This window comes from Oreochromis niloticus, linkage group LG8, assembly GCF_001858045.2.
Source record: "Oreochromis niloticus isolate F11D_XX linkage group LG8, O_niloticus_UMD_NMBU, whole genome shotgun sequence".
NCBI classification, from domain to species: domain Eukaryota; kingdom Metazoa; phylum Chordata; class Actinopteri; order Cichliformes; family Cichlidae; genus Oreochromis; species Oreochromis niloticus.
Window position 1 is genome coordinate 21259834 of NC_031973.2, and position 11514 is coordinate 21271347.

General features: G+C 43.4%; 1 protein-coding gene across 1 annotated transcript in view; it reads left to right on the plus strand.

The window, feature by feature from the left end:
- The window catches only part of grid2ipb (glutamate receptor, ionotropic, delta 2 (Grid2) interacting protein, b), a 39227-nt gene that overhangs the window by 24326 nt on the left and 3387 nt on the right, over positions 1-11514 (plus strand). Inside the window, 15 exon segments of the mRNA XM_013273721.3 lie at positions 43-177; positions 1230-1315; positions 1556-1679; positions 2153-2454; positions 4841-4976; positions 4979-5586; positions 6743-6895; positions 7297-7384; positions 7838-7915; positions 9154-9350; positions 9432-9587; positions 9678-9764; positions 9850-9979; positions 10139-10257; positions 11304-11468. Coding sequence (XP_013129175.3) covers positions 43-177; positions 1230-1315; positions 1556-1679; positions 2153-2454; positions 4841-4976; positions 4979-5586; positions 6743-6895; positions 7297-7384; positions 7838-7915; positions 9154-9350; positions 9432-9587; positions 9678-9764; positions 9850-9979; positions 10139-10257; positions 11304-11468 — 2564 coding nt within the window.

Genomic DNA, 11514 nt, shown 5'->3' on the forward strand with positions numbered 1-11514 from the left:
TGTGTGTGTGTGTGTGTGTGTATACATGTGTGTGTTTTGCAGCATTATTAGAGCCTGACAACGGTCCAGAGCACCACCGGCGCAGCAGCTCCATGCGGGTGACGGGGTCGTCGTACCGCAACAACGTCCGAGAGAGGAGCTCCGATGACTGCATCATCGGGACTCACCTAGGAATGGGTACGCTTATGCATGGCAACGTCCCAGTGGGATAAACATGTTGAATAAGAGCCTGTTCTCCTTAAGCACAAAATCATTATAATTTCAGAAATTGTTCAGCTGGGTTTGATACAAAGGTTTTAAAAAGCCTCCGAGCTCCATCCTGCAACACATCTGCTACAATATAACCAATTCCAGCAATTTATCTTGTCGTCAGGCAACCTTTCTTTGATGTCAAAGCTTTAATAAGCCACTGTAGGCTACAGCGCAGAGACAGCTGGAAGACAAAGTTAGCAATTAAAGGTAGAGCCGGTGAACATTTAGCTGATGAAGATGAAGATTTTTTCCCTCGGGAGGCAAAAAAAGAGAGACTTGAGTGGGAACGTTGCTTCGTCACTGCTGGATGAACTGAAATGGTGTCGTAACAAGGTTGTTTGCCCCAGGTGACCAACACAGAATATTAATGTCGCTTTAACGAAATCTGTAAAGCAAGAGGGATTTAAATGGGGTTGTTATTGCTAATAAGCTGTGTGCTTATTTAAATCTGCTTATAAGTAATTCAGTGTTCCCATCGTTATAACACAACACATACAAGAGAAATCAATGATGAGACAGTAAATGGAGATGCCTGATGAAGTTACTGTACTATTCACGCACCGCTACCTAAATTCCCATTGATCCAAGTCTTATCAGAGATAAGTAATGAGGCTTTATTTGCAGTGGCCAAGTCCCAGGTGGGAATGTGTGTAAGTGTTTGAGCTCACGTAGGACTGCTACTAACAAAAACAAAAAAAGTCATCACCAGCTCATACATTACATCCATTTCTCAGCATCCGTTTGCTTTTGAAAACTTCCCCAAGCTCTCAGTTTGAAACAGTGTTTCCAGGCTGTTTCAGGCTTCAGGTACTTTACTTTTTCCCAGTTTTCCATTACCATCGCTAACCCCCGTTGCGGGACCTGAGCTTTTTTTGCTCCTTCTGCGCTGTTCTGCTCTGCTTCATCCGCTCTCCTCCCAGGCTGGAGGTGGATGGTGGATGAACACGTGTCACTGTTCATGCTTTATTGTGCTTTAGGAATTCATATCGATGAATCCGGGAGCCCGGAGGAGAGGCAGTCAGGAGATGGAACCTCCTTCCCCGAGTCCCCTGACCTCAATCATGTAGGTATACCCGCAGCTTTCCCGCGCCTAGCTCCTCAGCCACTGGCATTTATGGAACGCTAGCTATGTTCTCTGTGAAGGTCTGCTGATCATTACTATTACTTTGATCATTGGTCAGATGTGGGTCTGCAGCTTAACCGAAATAAAAAATAGTAATAAAACACTAATAAGCAGCAGACCTTCAAAGAAAATGTACCCAGCAATAATGTGCTAATGAGATGATCATGCCTTCATCTGTAGATGACAGGTGTGTATACGGAGCTGGAGAACGTGTACGCAGGAAAGAGTGTGCCTCCACTGCAGTGCGGCTCCTCACCAGAGCCCGAGAGCCCTCTCTCTCCCCTCACACTCCCCACCCTCACAGGTATTCTGGGTTCCTAAAAACTCAGCGCATCCACACGCTTTCAGATACATGCTTTCATCTTGCTGTTTTAAGCCACCAAGATCCCATATTTGCATAATGAACAGATAAAATGACATGCATAGTGATAGAAGACGATCAATTTTGGGCCTTGGTGGCACGTGACTGATGCCATGTTTACATCATGATGAGATTTGGGGGGTTGTGGTGGACGATGTGTCCTTATAGGTGGCAAACAAGCAGAATTGCTGCTTTTCTTTGCCAGTCTGATGTGACCATGGCATGGCAACCACTCAAACACACAAGCTTTCAGTTTATTTTTTTATTTATTTTGCACTGGTTACCTCTCAGAAGAAATAATCCTCCTGGTGACTACGTGGTCTAGAATGTCAGATATTTACTATGAGGAATGATTCTCACGTCAAGGTGGCCTAAATATAAATCGAGGCCATCGTTTTTAATGTGCGTCTCTACAGGTAATCGTAAATCTGGCCTGTCCCTGTCTTGGAAGGAGCCTCTTCCCACTCCCGTGTATGAAATCCACCATCAAAGCAGCATAGACTCCAACCCTTATGTCAGTCTGGAGAGCCCCCCGGCCTCCCCTCATCACTCAGACAGCGGCCACAACGTGCTGACCCACCGCAAAAAACTGTTCACCTTCTCCCGGCCGCCACGCAGCCGAGACACAGACAAGTTCCTGGACTCCCTGAGCGAGCAGCTGGGCCACCGGGTCACTCTGGTGGATGACTTCGTGCCTGGGGAGAACGACTACGAGGAGGTGAGGAAGAAAAACAGGCCACGATCTTAGAGCGTTATAGTTTCTTAAGACTGATGGAAGTGATTTTCAGTTATTCCACCACTGAGCTGCCAGCTGTGAGAGGCAGGACTATGCTGCAAGTGTTTTACCTTTATTTGGAGCTTTTTGGAGCAGGGGCAGTTTTCATTTTTAGGCCTAAGAAAAAGTGGAACGCTCTCATTGTTGAGCCCTGTCGCTGTCATATTTCTGTTCATATTAAGAGCCATATCTTTGTTTTTGTAGCCAAATATGTTTTCTTGGATTTTAAAGATTGAGTGTGCGAGTCTGCTTTTCGTGACCACACTAAAAATACAAGATGAACTTAAAGTCTGCTTTTGAACTCTCATTTGATGTTGTCAGAATCAACATAGTAGAAAAATATGTGCATCATCCGAGCTCTGTTCTTAATGTGTTCCTCACACGTGATGATGCAAAACATCCAGTGACCAGCAGAACTTCTTTGCTGACCATTTATTCAGGGCTGATGTTCCCACATTCACTATTTAATACATTATTTTATTATTTTACAAGTTGAGCTTTTTTTTTTTTTAATCAGCTGAGGGTTGCACATATGAAGCCTTATGCTGTACTATGCATATATGGCAGTCATGCTAATGATACAGAGACAGAGTTTTTGTAGTTTTGTAGTGCAGTTCTGTAAACCACCACAGTGGATTTTAAACCAGACTTGTCTAACAATTTATGGACCTAACCGTAAGAGTGAGTGATTTACTACTCAGCCTACAGCAGCCTATGCAGGAGAAGCTAGCTCCTGTAATGTTTACATTCTACAAATATAAAATCTCCATGGATTAAACCTTAAACCTTCAGACTCTTATAGGTGCTAGTTCAGTGAGAGGAATAACTGGAAGCCGTGCCTGCAATTAACGTGCGTCATTCATCACAGGATTATTATTATTGTCTATATTTCACATTTAAAGCTGCTACATTCATTACTTTTAAATTAAAAATGAGTTTAAATTTCAATGCAGAGTGTGAGTAATACTGTAATAAAAGCTAATGCTGGTCATACTTTCACTTTCACTGCCACAATATTGATTGGGCCAGACGGGAAAATGTCATCCTGTCTGACTCAGTTGCACAGAATGTACGCCGCTGCAGCGTGGAAGCTGTTAGACTGCCGTGATCTCCATTTATATATTTAGCATGATAAGGAGAAAATCTGTTGTTTGTGCATTTGCTCATTAATAAAACAGTAAGCAAGTTGAACATTTAGAGAAGTATTAACGTTGTAGTGTTGCATGTTTACATTAGAGCACCTCTAATGTACGCTACAATGAACACTTGTGTCACACGAACAGATATATCAAGGTGGTTGTCATGGTTTCAGAAGAAGAGTTGTGCCTGTAAGTAAAACGATACTCAGTTATATCATAGAGTTTTATCTGCATATTTCTGTTTAGCAATCTGTATTTAGAATAAGTACTGGGCTTTTTATAGCATTGTCATGGTTCTTTTTCATTCACATTATGTTATATTATAATATATTGTATTGTTTTTTTCATAGTTTTTATATAGAGGTTTGGAGATATTTAAGTGCATGAGTTTTAAATTCTGTAGATCAGCACTTTGATTTGTTTTTTGTAGATATTTTCTATTCTAAACGTCAAAAAGAGAGAAAAAAAGCTGAATTTCTGAACTTACTATGAAGTGTGATTAATATATTTTGGGACTACACCTGTAAAATAAAATCTCCTTTTTAAACAAGCAAACATGAATTTGGCTAGTCCCCCCTTCAAGATTGCACCTTTGTGCACCTCTGCATTGATTTTAGTGAAGCTACCCTTTAACTTTAACTTTATTTCTGGGGAAAAGATAAAGTTGCAGGGAGCCAGATCTGCATGGAGCTGAAGCAGAAGTTTGTGTGAACAGTCTGACCTTCCTGAGCAAGCTTGGACTTTATGTACTGAAAACTGCTTTTTGGTTCGCTGGTGGTAGCTGGACACCCACCTCTCACCAGCACAGATGGTTCAGGACATTAAAGCTGGGTCAGTCTGACACAGATGTCGTTTGTGGTCTAGATAGAAATTACAGATGAATGGGACGTAAAATAGCAGCACTAGAAGTAGTCCAGAGGTGCACAAGAACAAAACCTTTTTTTTAAATAAATTGTCTGAGTTCCAAAACATTCTGATCGCACCCTGTGTCGCTTTTTCTGTTCAAATATAAACAGGCAGTGGAGTAAGTTTCAGTACAACATTTCAAGCAAACGTCAAAGCCGTAATGAACCTAATAATAACCTAATTAGCTTGAATAGACTGGATTTTAAAACATAGAAGCCGTTTATTAGAGCATGTGGAGGTGAAGGTGGTTCTCGGGTCTGATGGTGCACTCCTCCTCCCTCCAGATGAGCTTCCAGGAGGACCAGGAAATCGGCTTCATGCCTCGGCAGCTCAGCAGCGGCAGCAGTGAGGGTCACAGCAGCAGCGACGAGGCCTCCTCTCCCTGCTACTCCTCTGGATCCGAACCGATCCCACCACCTCCCACCCAAAGCCCCCGCCTCCTCCACCCTTGCAGGCTCTCATACCCCCTCCCATTCCGTTTACCGACCCTCTCCCACCAGTGCGCTTCTCGCCCGAGCACGTGCCCCGCAGCCGGATGCCCTTCCAACCGCACCACCCCATCATCCCTCCTCCTCCACCCCCTCCGAGGACCATCCTGTCCAGCCGCTCTCCCCTACACAAAAAGCACCCGAGCAGAGACGAAAATGAGAAGACTCTCCAGCGCTTCCAACCCACCACCCGCCTCGGCCACACAACCCTGACCTCCACCAAAACCTTGCGCTCCCGCCCCACCTACCTCCCACGACAGTTCAGCCAGCCCCAGCCTATCCGCCAGCCCTCCCCGCAGCCCTCCCCGCAGCTGCTGAGGCCGAGCCAACTCGTCCTGCAGAGGCACCACCAGCTCCACCACCAACACAGCTACCAGGGCCCACTGCCGCCGTCCCTCCAGGAGCACAGCCCATCCCAATGTCAGAGCCAGGGCCACGCGGGCTCCTCGCTGCTCTCGCAGCCTCCAACCTCTCACTCCACCCTCCCCAGTCACATAAAGACTTTGGAAACCACAAGGCAGGAACACCACACATCAAAACAGGTAACATCTGCATTCAGATTTTTTTTCTTGTTCTTTTGCTTGGTGGTTTGTTTGTTTTTTGTCTTGTTACTTGAAGTACAAATAAGACGTCAGCACACACAGAAATAGAAAATGAAAACGCAAAGAGGTTCACTCCATTAGTGCTGAAACCAAGAGCGCTTAGCAACAGAGGTGCAAACTAGCACTTAAACACTCTGGTGCTAAGCAACATTCTGCATCATTTGCCCCATTTTAACCTTTTAACATCGCTCATGTTTGCCAGCAGCCAGTTTCGGATTTGGAATGATGTACCGTCTGATCTATATGCAGTTTAGTATCTATTTCACATCCCCAAATGTGCCTTTTATGACAGAAGATCTATTAGGCCAAAATTCACTTAAGATGCTTGATTTGAAAGCTAACGCCTTCAGTATGTTAAATGTAGCCCAACCTTGACTCTGTGTGGTTTGACCTGTGGGATGTCAGAGGTTAAGGAGAAATAAAAGGACTACACGAGCAGTCTGAGTCTGTATTCTTCCCCCAATACTGTTTGTGAATTGAACATGTTTCCAGATTTCTTCCATTTATTTATTTTTTTATTTCAGTGCCATATAAGTGTAAAGATCCAGGATAAAGAATCTTTACACCATACTCTTCCAGTAATTCTGCTAACAAACAGACAAAAACACAGAGACAATGAACAACTCACATGATGACAATTCCACATCGTTACTCGAGAACATCATTCAGGCAGACCATCAACTTCATCCCGATGTGTCACGTGATCTCATTGCAACCCACAGTTCAGCTGATATTCTCCTATACACCTGAGTGGGAAATCTATTTATTTTATTTTAATCTTCTTTATCCTGTCCACAGTGTGCTGTAAGCCACTTTGCAACCCATCTCAACCCCAGTACTTCCTGCCATGCTGTTTCTGACTTAACCTCGTGCTCTGTCCCCGGTCTTGCTGTTGCTTTCAACGACAGAGCCATACCCTAAATAACTAATAATAACAGGAATAATCTCTTTGTCTACAACTGCTAGAGAGTATACAAGAAACTTGTGAGGTCCATGCGCACAGTGGGAATATGATTCAGTAGTGAGAACTGCTGTCTTTGTGCTGAACTAGAACACTATGGCTTAAGTGTTAAGTAACTGTTTTTCCATCTTCAAGGCTCCACCACCACCTCCTCCACCATTGCCTCCTCCTTGTGACCCACCTCCGCTGCCCAAGCCGGGCCAGCAAGCCTCAGACGCTAACCACATGAGTGTAAAGAGGCTCCGCTGGGAGCAGGTGGAGAACTCTGAGGGAACAATATGGGGTCAGGTGAGTGATGATCTCCAGTTATCTTGCATTACCCTGTGGTTAGAGGCTGTACAGATATATATATGTATGGCTCTGTCAGTAAAAAAAGAAAACAACATGTGAATCTTCCCACTCGGACTGTGAGTTTTCTCACTACTCCTACATATCTCCATCCATATTTGGAAAAACCTCCTTATGTGTCTCTGATGAGTCATCAAGGCAACAATGTTGTTTTTGTAAACAGAGGCTGTGCCAGACTTGATCTGCTTTTAGATGTTAAAATGTTGAGCCTTTTTGATCCCAGCATATAGTCCTATCAGACATGAATAAAATCTGAACACCATCCATAAAAGAAAGAAATAAAAAAAGCTGATTTTTTACTGTGCCTTCGGAGAGTAGAGTGTGTCCTTGTCTGTGTTTAGCTCGGGGAGGATTCGGAGTATGACAAGCTCACCGACATGGTGAAGCACTTAGACCTGGACCTGCACTTTGGGACTCAACGCAGATCCAGTAAGTGATTTTGTCACTTCTTCATCAATTCATACAAATCAAGTCATTTTAACCTCTTTGTGTCTAAAACGATACATTTGCATCGCATCTGAATATATGTCTGTCTTTATTGACGTCGCCTGTTGTGTTTGTACCTTCACAGTTATGATGTTCTCCATTGGAGCTGCTTCATTCACCTGCACCTCAAATCCATTCTCCATACGGCACCATAGCCTCCTCTTGTTTTCTGTCATGATTCTCAGTAATAACACAGATCTGCCTATGTAAAAAACAAACCACACAACTTGCTGTTACTGATTAAAAATCATTTTTATTGGCCTCTAATGGCAGAGTGTGTTATTAACCCATCAACCCGCCACGTTCAGCCTCTGTGACTTAGCTTGCGTGTTGACCCCTGGTGCCAGGAGAACACATCCTTACACTGTTTGTTAAAATTATCAGTCTCTCCTCCAGAGCCAGCCTTCCAGCCAGAGAACTTAAAAAAGAAAGACGTGGTGGAGATTCTGTCTCATAAGAAAGCCTACAATGCCTGTGAGTACCACACAAACACGACACAAGGATGTGAGACTGCAGCAAAAATACCTTTTATAGTTACAGCTGGTTACAAAAACCTTGCACAAGTAGAAGACAAAGAACATCACTTAACGAAGGCCAAATATTTGCTGCGTCATTGATGTGGGAGAGGAATTATAGACACTATTTAGACAAGGTATCAAATCCACATTGTGCCCACAAAAAATTAACCTGATAAAAACATGTTAGCCTGAAGTAGTAACGCTGCATCGAAGGGCAGGGTTCAGGTGAGAGCGCACTCAGATATATATATCTGTTAGCTTAACAAGGTTAATGGAACAGAATCAAGAGTTGAAAATTACCACTGATTCTGCAGCGGTTAAATTTCTGCTACTACTTATTCAGCTTCCCATGTGTGCCCTGTGCTTTTGCAGCATTTCTCTACCTGCTCGTGTTTTCTTAAGTTGCATTTGACCTCTCAGGGCCACCGTAATGGATACAGATGTTTTCATTTCGTGTGCTATGTGAGAGCAAAAAATAATAAACTGTTCAAATAAAGTAAAGAAATACTGGATGATCAAAGTGAAACCATCGTAAATCTATTTCACCTCCCTTGGTTGGAATGAAGGTGAAAACAGGTGCACTGCCGAGGTAACAACGAGATAACCCACTTAAAGAAAATGGATTTGGCCACAGATCATTGCTCTCTCCTTATACCTTCTGACTGATTTTTCTCTAGATTTGCTTTGTGCTAAATGGTTCCAACAGGTCGTTCATGGTTCATTCACCAGGAAAAAGAGTGAGTCTCTCCAAGAAGAAAAAGAAATGTATATTTATATTCTTCCTAGATCGTGGATCAGATTTGGCCAAATTTGATCAAAGAATTACAAAGAAATGCTACAACCTTGTCTTAGTCATCATACATCAGTGTAACAATGGAGGCCAGTGTAGCAATATAGCAAGACAATGAAAAGTCTAAAAATGATGCCTTGCTTCTCTGCAGTTATCCAGATTGGACTCTTTGGCACAGCAACTTCTGTCTCCTGTCACGGCACTGCTAATTCACTGTTAATTAGCGAGTTTATGATGTGACTCTGGGTTTCAGAGCTACATGTTACAGACACATGGTAATAAATGTGAGTGAAAGACAGGCAGATGAAGGGTTTGTCAGCAGAGCGGGAACACAGTGATCCTCTTTGGTACATAAATTCTCCACATTTCCCCCCGCCTACTCACCCTCCTCCTCCTCCCTGCAGCCATCCTCATCGCCCATCTGAAAATCTCCCCCGAAGAGCTGCGTCAGGTGTTGATGAACATGACCACCGACAGGCTGGAGCCGGCCCACATCAAGCAGCTGCTGCTGTACGCCCCAGACGAAGAAGAGGTGAAACAGTACGAACAGTTTGATCAGGACCCGGGCAAGCTGAGCGAGCCGGACCAGTTCATTTTCCAGGTGACCGTGGGGGAATAATATCAGATATAATCAAGGTTTTAAAGATTAAAACAAAGTGATTTAATATTGTCTGTGTTTCAGATGCTAATGGTGCCTGATTATAAGACTCGCCTGCGGAGCCTCTACTTTAAAACGACCCTACAGGAGAGGACGGAGGAGATGAAGATCGCGTACGATTACATCTACAAGGCTTCAGTGGAGCTGAGGAGCAGCAAGAAACTAGCCAAGATCCTGGAGGTAAGACTTTAGAGCAGTCGAAATGAAAACAAAGGCATCGGTGAATATCTGTGTTAGCAGTGAATACTTACGGCTTTACTTTACCAACAGTTTGTTCTTGCAATGGGAAATTACCTGAACAACGGGCAGCCGAAGAGCAACAGGACGACCAGTTTTAAGATCAACTTCCTAACTGAGGTACAGCATGGATGTCTGTGCCTTCGACACGGTAAGCTCGAGTTCAGTGTTTAGTCGCTCATGCTCTTCTCCTTCTGTCTCTTAGCTAAGCACAACCAAAACAGTAGACGGGAAATCCACCTTTCTCCACATTTTGGCCAAGTCTTTGTGCCAACACTTCCCAGAGCTGCTCAGCTTTCCCAGAGACCTCACAACAGTGCCTCTGGCAGCTAAAGGTACAATGCTCTTAGTTAATAGTTAATATACAGTAGAATCAGGTGTGCTTGTTTTGCATATTTTATGCTGATTGTTACAGTTTGATTTGCATATTTCCTTTGAGTTTCAATTAACCGCTATGGGTTTGTTACCTCATCTCCAATATTTTCCTGTGACAGTGAACCAGAGGGCCATTACAACAGAGCTGAGTGACCTTCACTCCACCGTGCAGGACATCAGGGCAGCCTGTCAGAAGATCCAGTCTACCCCTGACGACCACTTCACTTCAGTCATGAGTGTACGATAAAACCCATCCATTTTCAAGGCTGGAGCCTTTTCCAGCACACACACAGTGTATACAATGGGTAGCTTGCATGTTATCACAAAGCTGAAACAGTAGGAACGACACTCAGATTAATGTCATAGGGAGAACATCCACACAAAGGCCCAGGTGGGCAGCAGGTTTGAACCCAGAGCACTTATGCTGTGAGGTGACAATGTTAACCACTGTTCCACAATGCACCCCTACAGTAAAATCTGTAAATAAATGAATGATGTTTACCAACGGTTAAGAGTTAAAGAGCCACTCTTGTGTCTGTCTAGTTCTCATCGACTACAAGCACTCTGATGTTTACTACCATACAGGTTATAATATAAGTGTAAAAAATATTATAAAAGCTCAGGAAAAACACAACAAAATCAGCTGTTTTTATTCTCTGGGTTCCATATTGTTGACACAAACGACATAATGACTTGCCCGCTTCGCACTGCTAAGCTAACCGTTTCCTGGCTGGGTAAGATAGTAACACAAACACAAATAATATGATAATGTTGCACTTCAAGGGTCTAATTGACCACAAAGCCACTCATTCAAACATTTATTTATGCACTGTATCTGTCTGACATCTACAGCTATGGTTAGCTCACCATTTAATCCGAATTTAACAAGCAAGCTCCTCGGACTGTGGGAGGAAAGTAGGGTATTTGGAGAAAAACAACAAAGAAACAATACGATACAGTACTCTCAATAGATATCAATAACATTTTCAAACCAGGACTACTGCAGTAAAAGAGTTGTTAGTGTACAGGTGGTGGCACCTTGCTTTGCCTCAAACAATTATGGAGGAGTGTAAGTATAGAGACAAGAGAAATCAGGTTGTAAAATCTTCACTTAAACAATATATATATACATAGCTATCGAGTAGCTACATATATATATAGCTGTTTGCTAGCTATCAAATCTACTGACGTCATGGCAACATCACTAATTGTTTTCTAAATCTTCACCCAGTTGCACCATTCATCAAGACCCCCTTTAATATTTGTAAACGTTTGTGCCCACAGACTTTCCTGGAGAACAGCCACCCTGCGATCCAGTCTCTGGAATCTTTGCAGACCAGAGCCATGGAGGAGTTCTCCAAGGTGGCCTCCTACTTTGGAGAGGACAGCAAGTCCTCCAGCACAGAGACCTTCTTTGGCATTTTTTCAGAGTTCGTATCCAAGTTTGAGGTGAGCTATTACTCCACCGTTCTATGTCAAGGTGTTGATAGAGTGA